The 18,914-nt window shown below is 37.2% G+C and overlaps 2 protein-coding genes across 2 annotated transcripts in view; both read left to right on the forward strand.

Annotated features, from left to right (window-relative positions):
• The first annotated feature begins 1,061 nt into the window (after nt 1-1,061).
• On the forward strand, nt 1,062-11,922 carry fbxl2 (F-box and leucine-rich repeat protein 2). The gene is made up of 14 exons (XM_058753065.1): nt 1,062-1,441; nt 2,065-2,126; nt 2,635-2,689; nt 2,788-2,862; nt 3,115-3,209; nt 3,672-3,836; nt 5,605-5,731; nt 5,826-5,900; nt 5,993-6,123; nt 6,206-6,266; nt 6,394-6,438; nt 7,345-7,401; nt 7,553-7,765; nt 9,617-11,922. The coding sequence occupies exons 1-14, from the start codon at nt 1,193-1,195 to the stop codon at nt 9,722-9,724; spliced, it is 1,518 nt and encodes a 505-aa protein (XP_058609048.1). The 5' UTR covers nt 1,062-1,192; the 3' UTR covers nt 9,725-11,922.
• Nucleotides 11,923-12,904: 982 nt separating this feature from the next.
• clasp2 (cytoplasmic linker associated protein 2) overlaps nt 12,905-18,914 on the forward strand; it is a 48,128-nt gene continuing 42,118 nt past the window's right edge. The window contains 2 exon segments of the mRNA XM_058752754.1: nt 12,905-13,771; nt 17,472-17,550. Of these exon segments, the coding sequence (XP_058608737.1) occupies nt 13,574-13,771; nt 17,472-17,550 (277 nt within the window). The 5' untranslated portion in view covers nt 12,905-13,573.

The following is an 18,914-nucleotide window of genomic DNA, read 5'->3' on the forward strand; positions in this document are numbered from 1 at the left end:
GCATAAATAACCAGTTTTTAGCACGACCATATCTACACAAACTGCATCTCTTGCTGGGAAGTACCTTAAACAGTCCTACTAAACGCGTCATGTTGTGATAGCTGAATAAAGACTAACTGGGAAAATATTCAAGCGCCATTCACAGACTAAAAATCACGAAAGATCAAGTCACCTGCAATGCGGCTCTCTTTCGCCCTCTGCTGTTGACCAGAATACTGCAGTGCAAAAACACATTTAGTGGCTATGCATATACAGAAATGACCATTTTATAACATGATTTTTGTCATGAAGTCTGATTTTTCAGGGCTGTAAAATAAATAAATAAATAAATAAACTTTAAGAGAGATTTTGTTCCTTACTGAAGTATTACTGAATTTAGTTGCATTTCCCAGATATAGCCTAATAATAAACTGCTTTTCTATTTAATTTAGACTTCCAAAGTACATAGTAAATTTTTTTTTTTGCATGTCATCATTACATTGCTGAAGACAGACAAACTTGTGTAAACGGACAGCAATCATTTTATGACTATTCAACTATCAATCAACAATAAAGCTGTATTTCACAGTCTCAGCAAATTGGTTTCAGGATAATGGTTACAGTTTAACATCTGATGTTAATACAGCCTTTCAAAACAAGGACATTTAATTGAAATAAAAATACGTAAATATAGTTAAATGTGGAATTGTTTTCTTGTCTGTGTTGGTTAGATGCTTCGAAACTAAAGTGAATACAATTATGACACAGTGTCCATATTTTCACATAAGCATATCTGCTCTGCTAACATTGAGGCATTGTGCCAAAATATAGTCGGTGACATTTAATTCTGTATGAATAAAGTGTTATTTTTCATTTCCCTACACTTCCATTTGTGTGTTAACCACGACACACCTATGCAACCTCATACATCATTACCAAAACAAACCCACCACGCGTGTTTTTCCCGCAAACGTGACGTCACGACAGCCACTCTCTAGAACCCCTGGAGCGCACGAGCGCGTTCTCAACTCCAGTGCTAATAAAAAGGTTTATTCTTTAAGTTTATTTGTCAGACACCTCTGGAATTTTATTGGCGTCGTTTAAAGATTAAGCAGCACTCACTTCAGGCAGGAATTTGCGCTCAAGCGGAAATGTAGTCAGAGAGGCAGCTCGGGAGGCGGAAGTGAGGTTAGAGCAGCAGTCTGCTCCGTCCATGTTATTATTGTTATTTTGGCTGTGTGATGGTTCACGGACGGCGGCCAGCCCGGGATTTCTCCGGTTACCAGCGCAGACACGAACGGCTAGAAGGCCACACGTTACAGCTGCGCGTCTGTCTCACGATAGTTTGATCGCCAGCGTTGACAAAACGCGCAAACGTCGCTGTGCGCAGCGCTTGCCGAGGACTGTCTTTATTATTGACACTGCAACAGACATGAACGGCATCACCAAGGGCAGATTTGAGGTAACTCATATCGAGCGAACTGTGATATTTTGCTCGAGGAAATGAAAACGGGCGGTGGCAGGCTGTCTGAGCGATGACAGTGTGTTTAAGCGTCTGTTTGTGTTGGTGGGCGCGCGCTCGCGCGTGAGTGACTGCGTGCGTGCGTGTCTGCAAGGGTACTCTCTCTGTGTGTGTGTGTGTGTGTGTGTGTGTGTGTGTGTGTGTGTGTGTGTGTGTGTTTTGGACCGAGCAGGACTCTATTTTTACGTGCAGTGTTTAGGCTTTTGTTCGTCAAGGGTAATCCCGTCCTAACACAACGGCACCAGCTGACCGTGTCAGCAACGGGCGCTGCGCCTGAATCCGTTTAACGTTAGAGTTGGCTGGTGTTCTTGGAGTTTAGATCAAGCTGATTGGCTTGCTGACGTGCCCTGAATGCAAGGGCTTGAGAAGATGTCACAAAGCAGCAGTGTTATCTAAGACGCTCGCTGATGCTATTTGTCCTTCTTGTGCAAGTGTTATGGGTGAAGTTGCACCAGGCCGAGGCGTGTCTGAACCAGCTTTGAGCATATTGATTGTGCATGAGCATAACTAGTGCTGTGTGAGCTTTATTATGTAATTCATCTGTGTCATGTCATATTGTCCAGGTGTTCTCAAACAGTGATGAGGCCCTAATCAACAAAAAACTTCCCAAAGAGCTTCTGCTCAGGTGAGCTCATCAGAATTAATGACTCTTATTGCAATAGATGGCAGATTACGTTGTAATAAATTTGTGAATATCTATCTGCATGTCTGTCTCTGTATCGATCATCTATCTATCTATCTATCTATCTATCTATCTATCTATCTATCTATCTTTCTGTTGTTCTTTGTTCTGTCTGCTTGTCTAACTTGAATGAATGTATCTATCTATCTATTGTTCTGTCTGTCTGTCCTTCTGTCTACATGTCTAAATTGCATCTGTATCAATTTATCGTTCTGTTGTTCTGTCTGTCTATCCAATCTGTCTATATGTTCTCTGTCCTGTCTGTATGTCTAATTTGCATATGTATCTATCGGTCTGTCCATCTGAATTTTTTTAGTTTTCAAATTAAAATTGCTTTATTAGTCTGACATGCTTTTGTATGTAATGTAAAAACATTACAGGAAGTGGGTAGAGAGGAAAATAACTGAATAATAAACAAAAATAAGTAATCAAAAATCTCTTTTTATTTCAGGATTTTCTCTTTCCTGGATGTAGTTACATTGTGTAGGTGTGCCCAAGTATCCAAGGTATGTTCAACTGCTTGTAGACAGTTTCGTTTAATTTTAACTAAACAATTAAGATAGTTTTCTAACAATGCTTCCTCCTTTTCTCTGTGGATAAACAGGCGTGGAATGTTCTTGCATTAGATGGAAGTAACTGGCAGAAGATTGATCTCTTCAACTTTCAGACAGATATTGAGGTGAAAAAGCAGGTGTCAAGTAAATAATTTGGTTTGTGATTGCAGATACAGTCTTGTGTGTTATCGGCTTTTGCTTTGTATGTCTTAGTATTTCATCAGTAATATGTTGCTGTGTGCTTTAAATTGTCTGTCTGTGGGCGTTATGTGTGTGGGATTAACACTGGGTCAGTAGGCTTTTCTACGGAATCCATAGACTGTAACGTCATCCCTGATCCTCTGTGCCTGAGCTCTCTCTCTCTGTCTTTCTATTAGGGACGTGTCGTGGAGAACATCTCGAAGCGATGTGGGGGGTTTTTGAGGCAGCTCAGTCTTCGGGGCTGCCTCAGTGTGGGAGATGCCTCCATGAAGTGAGCCGCATTACTTTTTGTTAATTAAAACATGCACTGTACGATTGCGCGGTTCATGCAATTAATGAAATTGTCCAATCAAAGTATAAAATAGCAAAGAAAGAAAAACTTAAAGGTTTAAGTTATTAAAGTTATCTCAGTAAATCAGTTTTTGTCGTAACTGGCTGTGTTTTGTAGAGCACTTTTGAATGGCCCCGCCTATTATGAATATCATTGGTCCCTTTCCATATAATTGCATATTATATATCACATATCTTTCAAATAGCTGATTGGATTATGCAGCAGTTTAGCTTTCACTGTGACAAATGTCTTGTTGCTGGAAATGTGTCATATTGCGGTTGGTTAGGAGATGGTGTAAGGATTATTTGTTGCTGTTGTTGCTTGCACCATGTTTACAATGTTTTTATTGTGTAGTTTTTCTGTTTAACATTGTCAACTGAGAGGTTTCATTTGATTTGGCAGGACCTTTGCTCAGAACTGTCGCAACATTGAACATCTGAACCTCAACGGCTGCACCAAGATCACAGACTCCACCTGCATCAGCCTTAGCAAGTTCTGCTCCAAACTTCGCCACCTTGATCTCACCTCCTGCGTGTCCATCACCAATCATGCACTTAAGGCCTTAAGGTGGGGCCAGTCATAAGGTCTAGGGAGGCAAATTTGGGGCTGGGTTATTTGTTTTGATTGTGTAATTAATGTTAAATAGCATGATGTTTATTGGACATGAGCGTAAAATTGCTTTATTTTGTCAGGAGTTAAAGACTCCAATTTTAAACACTTGATGACCTCAAAGCTAATAGACATGGACTAAAAAACGCAAAACTGTGATTTTGATTTTATGGAGTCTTTAAAACTTAACTGTGGAGTGTTAAATCAAAGCCTGGTTTTGATTTCATTGTGTCAGAAGGCTGACTTTGTTAATGATTATGAGTCTGTCACCTCTGTCACATTTCTTCTAATGAATCTTTTCCATAGTTGTAGTAGATTATACAAGAAATTCTGAGAGTGAATATTTAAACAGAGACTAAGAGCAATTATTAACTCATTGTTAGACATTTGAGATAATTGCTGTTTATATTCCCACATCTTAACAGTGCATGGTATGGTTTGAAATTCAGAAAGTACATTTTAAAAAGAAAATAATATTTATATTTATTTTATTATTATTTAAAAGATTTGGAAACAAATTTTAGTGGTTTATTGATCCTCATAAAGAAGTTAAAAACTTTAGCCAATCAAAATACTTTTTTTTTAATTGATTTGAGTAGTGTTTTTTACTTTACTGGTTAGCGGTTTAAAGGTTTACTTTTTTTCTTTTAAATAACATTATTTTGGGTTTTTTGTGTTTGCTAGTTTTGGATAGTGCATGCATAAATGGTTTTTAAAAGAATAGTTCACCCAAAAATGAAAATTACCCCATACTTTTCTCACCCCCAAGCCATTCTAGGTGTATATGACTTTCTTCTTTCAGACGAATCCAATCGGAGTTATATTTAATAATGTCCTGACTCTTCCAAGCTTTATAATGGCAATGAATGGCTGTTATTTTTCAATAGTCCAGAAGAAGTCCAATAAAGCACATCAATCCATGATAAAAACTGCCTCGCATGGCTCCAGGGGTGAATAAAGGTCTCCTGTAGCGAATCTGTGCTTTTTTGTAAGAAAAATATCCATATTAAAAACTTTATAAACACTAATCTCTAACTTCCTAACTGTCGTATGCACGTTCACTGAAGAACAACGTTCCGGCGGATGATGGAGGACGTCTGCTTAGCATAAGCTTCGGTGAGAAGTGACAAACATGGAAGTGCAGAGGAGAGAGCAAAGCAAAACAAAACACTGGTCATGAATTAGAAGTAAAAAAACAAGGATTTGTAAAGAAAAATGTCAGAGGATTTCGATATAAGCCAAGAGGAGACTGGTTTTTCTTTGCTAAAGTAAGGAAACTTTGCTTCCTTTGCTCCTGTAAACAAACGTTAGTTCTCACGAGACTTGCGCTACATCCTACGTCATCTGCCAGAAAGGCATTCTATTGCGAACACGTGTACAATATTTAGCAGAAGTTAGTGATTAGTGTTTATAAAGTTCATAATATGGATATTTTTCTTACAAAAACACACCGGTTCACTGCAGGAGGCCTTTATTCACCCCCCGGAGCTGTGTGAGGCACTTTTTATTATGGATGGATGCACTTTATTGGACTTCTTTTGGACTATTGAAAAATAACACCCACTCACTGCCATTATAAAGCTCGGAAGAGCCAGGACGTTTTAAATATCACTCTGATTAGTAAATCATGGGGTAGTTTTTATTTTTGGGTGAACTATCCATTTAAGAAATTTTTTTAACATTTTGTTTGCTTCATATTTTCTTATTGGCTCTTTCTGGCTACTAGTGAGGGCTGTCGGATGTTGGAAAATCTGAACCTGTCCTGGTGTGATCAGATCACGAGTGATGGCATCGAGGCTCTCAGCCGTGGCTGCACAAGTCTCAGAGCTCTGTTTCTGAGAGGCTGCACACAGGTGCATACATCTATACAAGCACACGCTTACACAAAACACTTTGAGGGAAATCATTGACAATGTAACATCATAATTGTTAAATGTGCCATTTCAGCTTGATGATACTGCACTGAAGCACCTTCAAAAGTACTGTCCTGAGCTCATGACAATCAACATGCAATCATGCACAGTAAGACTTTGTTTTATTACTATGCTGTTGTTAAATATTGCACACAATGTAAATTTGTTGGACATAACTAAGGTGTTTTATCCATCTTGCAGCAAATCACAGATGACGGCTTTGTTAGTTTGTGCCGCGGTTGTCACAAACTGCAGATGGTTTGTGTGTCTGGCTGCAGCAACATCACAGACGCTTCTCTGACTGCCCTCGGCCTCAACTGCCAACGGCTCAAGTAAAGCTCTCTTCATCTGTACGCAGATAAGCACACATACCCACACAGAGTCGTTCATTCACATTGCATGTGTCTTCCTCAGGATCCTGGAGGCTGCTCGCTGCTCACATGTGACTGATGCTGGTTTTACTGTTCTTGCCAGAGTGAGTAATCACACAAACACCCCAAAACAACAAAACATAAACGCATTGGATTTAGAGAGCATGCTTTGTGTTAGAAGACATTGCTGATGTGAGAGGATTCGTAAACGAACTGTGCCTTCTGTTTTAGAATTGTCATGATTTGGAGAAGATGGATTTAGAGGAATGTATTTTGGTGAGTTTAAAATTCCTACGTAGTTATTTGGTGTATCGTTCCTAGTCATCATGGACAAGGGTAGAATTTAGTCATTTTTATTAGTATCTTCAAATAAATAATAAGAAATCATATGTAATGTGCTATACATTTAGTATAGCTGATAATATTGTACATATTAATATAAAATAAATATCAACTATCATTCAAAAGTGTGGGATTGGTAAGATTTTTGAAAATGTTTTTGATAAAAGTTCCTTATGCTCATAAAGACTGAATTTATTTGAATAAATTTCAGTAAAATTTAATTTATTCCTGTGATGGCAAAGCTAGATTTTCAGCAGCCATTTCTCCAGTCGTCAGTGTCACATGATCAGAAATCATTCTAATATGCTGATTTGCTGCTCAAGAAACATTTCTAATATCAATGTTGAAAAACATTGTGCTGATTAATATTTTTTCGGAAATTGTGATTTATTTGAAATAAATCTTTTGTAACATTTACTTTCACTTTGATCAATTAAATGATCCTTGCTGAATAAAAGTAAAAAAATAAAAATTCTTTAAAGAAATTAATAAAGAAACCCCAGAATTTTTAAAGGTATTGTATTTATATGGGGTAAGTTGTCACCAAGGCAGCCTACAACAAAATTTAAACAGTGAAACAATGAAAAATGTAAACAATTTATCCGTATTGTTTATTTTATAAATGAATTTTTGATATTCTAATTAATCATTAAATATATTTTAATTTATTACAATGAAAAGGTGAAAAAACTTTCAGTAAAATCTACCTCTACTATAAAGCCAAAATATTCTTAGGCTTTCTTTTTACTGCTGTTGAGCTGTGTCTGTTTCCTTGCAACAATTTATCCTGATTAGTCAGCATACTAATATTAATGTTCTGTGTCTGTACGTGCCATTCAGGTGACTGATAACACTCTGGTTCAGCTCTCAATCCACTGCCCTCGGCTGCAGGCGCTGGTGAGTGTTTGAGAGAGAGTGTGTGGGAGTAATGCTTCCATGCTTGTAATTTATGGCTTTCTGTAAAGGAATTATAAAGCATGTCCATTTATTTTCTGAAGCTCACTCTTTGTAGCCTGCTCACTTCGGCATATACGTGTGTGTTTTCTAGAGCCTGTCTCACTGTGAGTTGATAACAGATGATGGAATCAGACACCTGAGCAGCAGTGTGTGTGGTCAGGAGCGCCTGCAGGTCGTGGAGCTGGACAACTGCCCCTTGATCACAGACATCACACTGGAACACCTCAAGAGTTGCCAGCGTCTGGAACGCATTGAGCTCTATGACTGCCAGCAGGTCACCCGCGCGGGCATCAAACGAATCCGGGTCTGTGGAAACTAATCACTAATCGCTTGCCAGGAATGATCAGTTACGAAAATATGCTAATTATGTGACTTTTTTCAGTTTCATACTGATCGCATTACAATCAAATTTGTGTTAATAGCAATTGTGGTTATTTGCAGTCGGGGCCAGCGTCAAATACTTTTTGTTTTGTTTTGTTTTTTATACGTATTTGCACTTTTCTAGTTAATCGGTTAGTAGCAATTTAATAAAGAGCCTGCCTATAAAAGCTGTCCCCCTCAAACATTAATTAATTAAATACAATGTAATTTCTTCAATATTTTTTGTATCTAACTGTTCATTCTAAATTGAGATTTTTAATTGAGACATTTTAGACTTATTTTAGGAAAAACAGCTTTGCATAAATATATTGAACACTTGGAAAGCAGGCAATATTTCTTTATTAAAGTGTTTTACATTTACATTTATTCATTTGGCAGATGCTTTTATCCAAAGCGACTTACAATTGAGGAATACAACAATCGGTTTACCATAAGATGGCAATAAACACCTGTTATACAGTTTCAGTCATCGTTCAAAGTAGTAAAAGCTAGGACAGGAAGGGATAAGGATAGTAAGAGAACAGAAAAAGTGAAGGAATAGAATTTTTTTTTTTTCATGAGGAGGCAGTAAGATGCTCATGAAAAAGATGAGTTTTCGGTTGTTTCTTGAAGATTGTGAGGGATTTGGCTGTCCGGATGGAGATAGGTCATTCCATCAACAGGGTATGGAAGCAAATGAGACTGTAAGCCACACACATTACATTTCCAAATGGCCGCGCTGCTCTTACGGGAAAAATAAGGCGGATAGAATCATTTAATGTTCTGAGATGCGGGCTTAGGACTGCACATTCACATCAGCTGGTCTAACCTTAAAAATAAGTTTTTTGCCACTATTTGAGCATAAGAAACAACATTAATGTGACGGCGGTCATCAGATTTTATTTGTAATTTCAAATATGAAATTTAATCGTAAGCTTGGTTTTGGAGAACTTTGTTTCCCCGTTCAAAGTGATAGGAGCTGTACTTACATGATTGAAATAGCTACCAGAGAGGTGTTTCAAACATGGCCGCTGAGTGAAATGACTTGCCTTAGAGGGACTTTGGTTTAGTGCTCCAACTGTCCAGGTTTTGTGAAGACACCATTTTCTTTTGTGTTTTTGCATTGGGTTCTGTGATTTAAAGTTTTAGAAATTGCAGATTTTCATGGATGTTGTGAAGTTCTCTGTGGGCAGTTTTTGAGAAAACAGGATGTTCCAGTTGAATGTTGAGGTTTGCTGGCACTTTGGCAGAACGTGGAGATTTGTTTTCACTCTAGCATACATAAATTGTATTAACCATTATAATAATGGGTGTTTGTACACACACACACACACACACACACACACACACACACACATATATATATATATATATATATATATATATATATATATATATATATATATATATATATATATATATATATATATATATATATATATATATATATATATATACATATAATCAATAAATCTATCATTCAGATTGTTTTATTGAAGCAGTCTTACCTGTTTTATTCTATCAAAAAGTAGAAATAAAACTATTAAAAATCTTTATATTATTGGTTAGTAATGGACTTATTTTGCTTCACTATATAATATTGCTATATAGACTTATTCTATTTAATTCTTCCATTTAAAGTCTTCTGTGTTAATCTTGAGTTTTAGTCTAAACCAAACCTGACAAGCGATAGGATTTATTTATTTATTTATTTTCAGATTGTAGAGAAAAATGACGTAATCCAGTTATGTCATATTCTGCCTTCTGGCTCATTCTGCTGTTGTTTCTCCTGTAGGCTCACCTCCCTGAGATCAAGGTCCACGCTTACTTTGCCCCGGTCACACCTCCTCCTTCAGTGCACGGAGGTGGTCAGCGTCTCTGCCGCTGCTGCGTCATACTCTGACAAAAGGAGGGGCTTCTGGGAGATCCCATAGAAAGTCGAGCTGTCAGACAACCTCTAAACTCTGCCCTGCCTCTGCTCCACACCACTACGAGACGCTGTGTGGGGTTGTGGCTACGGGAGGCATGGCTTGTGCACTGAGCGGTTGCCTGGCAGCAGGATGGACCTGAACAAGTTGCGCAAAATAAATACAATGCAACTTGACAAATACTACGTACATACGATACCACCTACTGGATGATATACAAAAAGAAAAATCAAGGAGCTACCATGTAAAATATTTCATATTTGGATATATAGTAAGCAAATCGAAGGAAGTACTTAAAGCATTATGGAACTACTGAATATAGAACCGATACGCAAACAACATTGAGGCATTTTGATGCCATTATGATGACTACACAGTGTTTACGTCCTGCTCCTCTTCCTCAACCAATAGGAATGCATTCTCTCACAACGAGAACAAATTGAAAGAACAGAAAACAAGCAGCAGGATGCAAGTCTCTGGAGTTTTGTAGGATACGCCTCCCGCCGATTGATCATGTGACTTTCTCGAACCTGAGAGCAGGAAGCTTTGATCGATTCTGTCTGATTTTGCGTGTGTGTGTGAGAATGTTTAAGTATAGAAAACAAAATATAACACTACAATGAATCAACCCGTATTAAAACTGGAGTAAAATGTTCTTCTTTTCTGTTAGTGCTCACCCTAATTTTGAGAGAACGAAAATTTACCTGAGCGAGCGAGGGTAAGAGAAGGACTGAGATTGTGCATGCCAGATAAAGTGGATTTTACTCCAGTGTGGAGTTACAGTACGTCACAAATGATGTGAATGTTCAAATTTAGACGATATACATGTGCGAAGGGTTTGGGGGAGGGGGGCACATCAGGAATAGGTTATCATAATTTCACAATGTTTCAGTGCAATATTGAAAGCCCATGCGCATGTAACTGTGGCATGTGACAGGATTAAGGACACTCCGTATTCAGGCATTTCCTCAATATTTCAAAGTATTCTCATCGTGGTGTCCCTTACCTGTATATTTACTGCCAATTACACTTTATTAAAGGCATAGTTCACCCAAAAATTAAAATTCTGTTATCAGTTTCCCACCCTCATGCCGTTCCAAACCTGTATGACTTTTATCTGTGGAATATTTTGACAAAAATGTTTTTGTGTCCAGTCGATATTTTGGACCGCAACATTCTACACAAAAAAAGTCATACTGGTTTGAAACAACACGAGGATGAGTAAAGGATGACCGAATATTCAGTTCTTTTGGTTGAACTAGATCAGATGAGCGTAATATGTAAATAATATTTACAAAAGTCAACAGTATATATACGCCAAGGTGAAAATATCAAAACTTAACCAACTGATCATGATTTAAAGTGATGGTTCTGCAAAAAATGAAACTTCTGTTATCTTCTCAGCCTCATTTCTCATTTCACTTCTTAGTCATTATGTGTGGAACAAAAAATGTTAGTCTCAGTCCATATTCACATTCATTGTATAGGCCAAGATGCAATGAAGAAGAATGGTGACCAAGAGTTTCATTTTGCCTGAAATCTCCTTTTGTGTTTTATAGAATAAAGAAAGTCATACAGGTTTGGTACAAAGTGAGTGATAACAAAAATTTCATTTTTAGGTAACCATCCCTGTAAGTTTGTCCCTAAGTCGTGCATAAAACTGGTTTGATGGTTTGATGCATAACATTGCATATTTAAAATCATGTTGAGCCTTGCTGATGAAAACAGATGCTGAGTTGATCATCTACGCATTGGAAATGTTTTTTGTCGGTGTGAGTGCCTTTAATTTTGCAACTGGAAGGAGGGGTGGGTTACAGCCACAGAAATGCTCAGGGCTGCGATGTAGTTCATATTTTTTTTCTCTTGTATTCCCTTTATTTAAGTTGGGTTTTGCCATTGTATATGATGATGGTGAAGAAGTGCGTCGTCATTTCTTGCATACACCAGTGATTCCAGTATTCTTTATCTCAAACATGCAACCACTTTAAAAGGCAATGCTAAACCTGTCTGCAAAATGAAGTTTGTTTAGAATTGTTCTGTAACAGTTAATCGGTTCCCCTCCTTCTCTCCCATATTTTTTTTGACAAAGATGAAACAAGTTACCTGAATGTCTTTGTGTTCTGGTTGTTAATGTGACATTTCTTTAAATAAAAGATCTGAGCAGTGTGTCACATTCTGGATTGATTAATGTGTTTATTTTTGGGGTTATAACAATACATGATTTAGCATTTTGGATTTTTAGACCATTTTGAAACCTGTTAATATATTGTAATAATAATTAATTGTTAATAATACTGTGTATATATGTATATGTATGTTTAAAATGTAGTATGCACTATATTTAGTACATTCTATTAATGTGGTTTGTGGTAAAAGGCCATTTTTAGTGTATATATATATATATATAATGAATGAATCCTATATGAATCGTATGACAGACACATTTAATGCCACTAGGGGGAGACATATTGAAAATACAGTTTGTGTTGTATGGAAACAAGCGTGTTTCTTATTTATCTTCATGGTGCTTTTAAGTGCACAAAATGGTTCTCTGAAAGTCTGTGTGCATTTATGAACTACTTATAATAATACGAAGCATGTTATAATTAAGAAATAATAATTTCTTAATATATTCAAATCTTCAACAGTTTGATTCAGTCAATAATACCATGAGGAAAAATGTCAACATACTGGAATAACCAGAATCATCATCAAAAATATACATTATGGATACATTAATAATAATAATAATAATTTACTAAATGGTAATGTTAACAATAATAATAACAACAATTAATATTTTTACAATAATAGCAAAATAAAAATCACTGATCTATATGTCATTTTATAGATCAGTGGTAGTACTACTACTACTACTACTAATAATAATAATAATAATAATAAGCACGTATGGTGTCTCTCCTGATACAATAAACAGACACCTTGCCTGCGTCCCAATGTGCATACTATCCATCCTGAATTCTATGTGATATTAGTAATTTTCAATACTATTTAGGGCAGACAGTGTGGATAGTATGCACATTGGGACGCAGGGCTTGTCTCTATTCTGATAATGTCGCACTGCACAGCCTCTGATAAATAATGAATTGTGTACCAATGAGCATATTTTCATTCAGGCATCATGCTGGACATCTGTGCGGCGTTGAAGGACCTCAAGGCCTCGGCCCAATCACTCTTCCTTGGGATCGTTTGCTATTCAACACTCCAGTATTGCGGATACTGGCGGACCAGTAACGTTAGCCGTGCTCGCGTCGTGAGCTCAGAAGGCAGCTGTCAAAGTGCCGATTATTTTTGGATTAAGTGTAAACAGGAGAGCAGCGCGCGTCCCGGCTGCTCATCCACTCATCACCCGAGCGGCGTGAAGCGGGCTTTTCTGAAATGGAGGCCAGGAGGGAAGAGAGCCCCGGCGGCAGGCCCCAGGATACTCGACCATAAGCTAGCACTGTTAGCCGAGACTGCCTGCACTCGGTCGGATACATTTCCACTGTTTTTATACGCGCCTCGCAGCGGATCTCTTTTACTTCGCTTTGCGCCACTTAGTTATTTAGTGGAAATACACTTTTTGTTCGGGGGATCAACCATTTTGTTTCTGAGAAACTTTGTCAAAGTTGTTTATTTTCCGTTACTGCATCGTTAATGCACTGAACAACAGACACAACCACCCTCGGAGTGTCTTTAAACGCAGTATTTGACTTCCTCTTTGCACACATTTCAGTTTCTCGTGCCGTTTACGCGACTCTGACAGTCACTCTGTCGTTGTTATTGTTTCGCCGCAACCGGAGGACTGACCACAAAGCGTCCCGATGGAGGATAATGACAACATGGACTATTTTTACCAGCAGGTTTTGCAGAAGGACGTGACCCGCCGGCTGCAGGTCGGCCCGGATCTCATAGACTACCTGAACGACCCGCAGAGGTCCTGGGATGTGGATCAGGACAAATCCCGCCTGGATAAAACCATAGATGAGCTGACGGGATGGGTCAACGCCAGCAATTACAAGGTACATACCGTGTGACCTGCTTTGGGGGGTGTTTATTTAAATTAAGTGTATGTTGTGAAGGATGCCTGCATTTTTCTGGCGTGCCAGTCTTGAGCCGAACTCAACAGTTTATTCTCATAAATCCTGTCATTGCATGTAAATCACTAATTGCATCAGGTTGATGTTATTGTTCGTTCATTTTCAAACTGACAGAAAAAAATGCTAATATAACTGTATTTATGAGAAGCATCTTTGTAGGTTAAAAAAAAGTGTTCAAATAGTACGTTAATATCAATGTGCGTTCATTACATATTCATTTGTGTCTAGGAGAGAGTGGATTTGCTGGTGGGGGTGTTGTGAGGATGGGGGAGGGTCGCTTGGGGTATTGTTCTCTTACACTGGGGATATAAAGGCACATGCCACTGCAGTTTATATGAGTAATCCATTTACAAATGCTTTTTGTTGTGTTATGTTGATTAAGAAAAGCTATTTGTGTTTGAGGATGCATGCGAGTCATGTTTAAATGGCCTGTGGATGCAAGCAGAAGCTTTTATGCTGGCTCATGCTGCTGCCTAATCTTCAAAGCTGAGGCAAAGATGGTTACTTCTGCAAACTGTGACACTGAAATGGGAAGCACGGAACGAAACATGATAGAGTATTGATGTTTTAAAAGCATCTTTAGACGTTCATCTGTGTTTCATCTTCAGCTGGTAGTTCTGGTCTTCAGGGACTGATGTTAATGGATGGCTATGACATCAGACTCATTGAGGTTGGACTTTAGAAATGATGAGGGTGATTCATAGATTGGAGACACAGCTGCAGACTTCTACAAATGTATGTGGTTTGATAAATGCAGGGTGTCAAATTCTTTGGCCCACTGGTTGAAGATCTGGTATACCGTTTTCATCTCTCCACTAAAATATTATTGTAAATAATTATTTTATTTCATTTTTTAAATTATTTAATATAAATAATGTAATATTTTCAGCAAGTACACATTAAATTGATCCGAAGTGACAGCAAAGACGTCTATAACATTACAAAATATTTATTTTTAAAATAAATGTTCTTTTCTTTTTTCTTTTTTTTTTTTAAATCAAAGAATCCTGAAAAGGTACATATTTCACAATATTACTGTTTTTCAATGTATTTTAAATCATATTGTTGCTGCCTTGGTAAGAGATTTATTTAAAAACATTAAAAAAAATTACTGTTTCCAAACTAGTGTAATGTATAGGTTTATAATGAAATTATTTTTCTATAATTTGAATTATTTTTCAATGAATGCATAATTATAATTGCAATTTTTTATGAAAATATATTTAAATGCTTATTTATTGATAGCAATATTATTTTTATTGTATATACTTATATGCAACACTGTAAATTTACTTAATATTGATTATTAAGAGAGATTTATAATTAATTACATTTTAAAGTATATTAAAATAAAAAAAAATATTTTTGATTATAAATGCTGTTGTGGTGACTGCTTTCAAGAAATGTTTAAAATCTTACCCACCCCAAACTATTGAACGGTAAAATATATATATATATATATATTATAATATAATATAATATATTAGGGGTGTCAACTTTAACGCGTTAATGCATGCGATCAATCTAAAAACTTTAACGCGTTAATATATTTTTTTTAATGCAAATTAATCGTTTGATAAGATTTGACCCCAACTTCTTCCCGTCATCACAGCCCGGAAGGTCATCTATCATTGTGTGATGAGGGTACAGCGAACCAGTGTTGCCAGGGTAACAGCACAAGTGGGCTATTTTGAAAATACAGTCGCGGGAAAAAATTACAGAGCCGTGGGTTGTGGTTTTTTGGGCTACTTTTATAATGTACCACGGCCGCCCAAATAGACAAATAAAAATTTAAATAGATGCGGTTGTAACATCACAAACAACGTGAGTTTTAGCCAAAACATACATGTTAAGGGTTTTACACAGCAGAAATAAACATGACAACAGCCACTATAGATTATATAAGATAATAAACACACGATTACGATAGATATGGTTTGTATGTGATTTTCTAGAGTTGAATGTGTACATCTGAAATGCTAATTTGTGCAGCGATATAAAAGGCTATAAATAGCATATTTTAACAACAGTAAACAACCAAATTCCGCATGTGATCGCAAAAGGAAGTTATTACAAACACTCGATGGTGGTTTGAAGTGAGTTCTGAGTAAAAGTGCACTATTAATCTCATAAATTGTCTTATGAAGCATGATGCTAATAGCTCTAAAGCACCTGCAGAACAAGTCTGATTTTTCTTCATAATGCATTTTGTCATAATACTTCACGTAAGGTCGCAAGAAATGTTTTGTTGTATTTATTTAGAAATACTTTTGGTAACAGTTGGGTAAATGTATACTGGGATTGAAGCGATGTGGCTTGGTAAACGTTTTATTGCCAGTATAAAGACTGCTAATGGCTGAATAAAAACAAAAGAATAATGATACAAGAATAATAAGGATTATGTCTCATACCTGGAGGAAGTGTGAAAGGTTCTGTTTCCTTAAACTAGTTTGACATGCATTTCTTTATTTCAACACATTTATGCCCTGCTAAAAAAAAACAATAGAAACCATCACAGAAATTCCAATGGTTTCCATTAAAATACCATTATAAACCTTTAGCTTTTTCCAGTAAAACCATTACAAAATTCCTTTTTGTAGTGTGTTTTGGGTATTTTTCCAATAGGATTTAACATCCCACCAATAGAATCCATCACATACCAGTAGACACCATTATAGTTTCCATTAAAACCAATACAATTCCCATTATAACCATTAAAACAATTACATTTTCTATTGTGTTTTGGGCAGGGTTCTATTGTTTTTTTTCAGTAGGGCAGGTAAATCCTAGTATTTTAAATTTGTGATTAATCACAGTCCATGACAGTCTTATATATATATATATATATATATATATTAGAGCTATCACTATTTTCTATACATTTATAATGAAAATTCTGAATTATAATGTATCTGTTATAGAGGTGCCGTTTTAGGTAAGAACAGGTCGAGAAACAATGCTTTATATAGAGTTAAATGCTCAATGCTCAATGAGAAATGATCTAAGAATGGACTTGATTTACACGCACATGTTTTCTCTACAAGTCACACAAAGGAAGAAATCAGAAATGCTTGCTGATTGTATCAACTTAAAGAAATGTGTTTAATCCCTAAAGTGTGGCTGAATTCATTACTAAGTGTGTAGTTGAACGCTGTCCAATTAAAACACATTTAAACAAATTCCAAAATGAAACACCCAGGTGTTTTCCAGTTTTGCCTTTCAGGTGCACCCTCTCTGTTGTCCTTACTTAGGACTCTCTCTGGCTGCTTTGCCTAAAATAGGTCATAACTGGAGCTTCTGGGATGTAGTGAATATTTGATTGTTTCTCTGGAATCTGAACTTCCATCCTGCACTGCCAAGAAACACACTGCAGCGATCCCACCGCAATCCTCAAATATAGTCCGTCTCACAATCTCTTATTTTCATTCACCCACTCTCACACAATAACAATAGTCCTTCTTAAAGACATAGCGCACATCAACACAAAGCTCTGTAAATGATACTGTATCAGATACTGAATAAGCAGAATGTTTGAAAATGCTGTTCTACAGTTTGCCTGCGAGAGAGGAAGAGTGTGGTTTGACATTTTCAGCTGATTTGTCTCTTTCTTGTTTGGTGTCAGGTTGCATTGCTGGGGATCGATATCGTCAGCGCATTTGTGGATCGGATGACTGATCGCTTCAGAGGTTATATCGGCACAGGTAAGTGATGTTGCTTGTTCCACTGAAGTCAGAGCTTCAGTAAGGCAGCATTAGCTAAAGATCTTCTCCATTGCATAATCAGCAGAAAGGGGAATGCCAGGATGACTTGCCATGTATATGACACAATCCACAGGCTCAGTGCTTGTCTCTCAGCTGTTTGAGCCCCGCCTCCTCCTGTTACCACGGGAACGGGTTGTTATGTTTATAACAGATGACCCCCCTCACTCATCATACCTCATTCATCTGAAAACATGGAACAAACGGAGTATAGAGAAAGGAATGAGATGACTTCACACAAAGAGTCTGTTTGAGTCTGCCTGGTGTACAACGATGTAGAAAATGACATTTCTGGGCCTCTAGCAGTCATTGGTCGACCAAACAGATAGTTTTATCCCCAATTCGCAGTATTAGTTGAGCCTGTGTTAAAGCTTTGGGATGCTCAGAAACATATATTTGGGGGGAAAAGTGGTTTATGTTTGGTTTACAAATGGTTATATTTGCATATTGCATTTTGGGATAGAAAAAGTATGTTGTATTAAATGTACACATTATAATAGGGCTGCACTGTAAGTCAAAATAAAACCGAAATCACGATATGGCTTAGTGCGATCATCAAATCACAGAGGCCGTGCTAAATAAATATATGTGCTGTATGTTTTAGACTGAAGCCAGCACTGTGTTCATTTACACGCGTGCAGCTCATGATTTAGTGTTTTCAGCATCTCAGAGCGACTCGGTTGACAGATCCATACGATCTCGTCTCTGCTCATAGTTTGGATTGCTTGTAACATGTATTTGAAAATGCAACACGCACCAATGATTTTCCCAAATTTTGCACACAGAAGTGGTTGTAAACTGACTTTTGTCAACAAATGAGAAACTTATGATCTTCCTGTAGTTTTTGGCCAAAATAAAAGCTTAAAAGGTTACTCCACCCCAAAATGAAAATTGTCATTAATCACTTACCTCCATGTCGTTCCAAACCCGTAAAAGCTTCGTTTGTTTTCGGAACACAATTTAAGATATTTTGGATGAAAACCGGAGGCTTGTGACTGTTCCATTGACTGCCAAGTAAATAACACTGTCGAGGCCCAGAAAAGTGTGAAAAGCATCGTCAGAATAGTCCATCTGCCATCGGTGGTTCAATCTGAATTTACTGAAGCGACGAGAACACTGTTTCTGTGCAAAGAAAACAAAACAACGACTTTATTCAACAATTCGTCTCCTCTGGTTCAGCGTAGCGCCATTTTGGAGAATATCTGTGCCGTGCCATACAGATACACTGTTTTTATTCAAATCAAAGCGTAAAACAAACGTAGAAGACGTATCCTTGTGGCGCGGCTGATACAGAAGAGCGTACGCTG

This window comes from Onychostoma macrolepis, chromosome 19, assembly GCF_012432095.1.
Source record: "Onychostoma macrolepis isolate SWU-2019 chromosome 19, ASM1243209v1, whole genome shotgun sequence".
Lineage (NCBI taxonomy): Eukaryota > Metazoa > Chordata > Actinopteri > Cypriniformes > Cyprinidae > Onychostoma > Onychostoma macrolepis.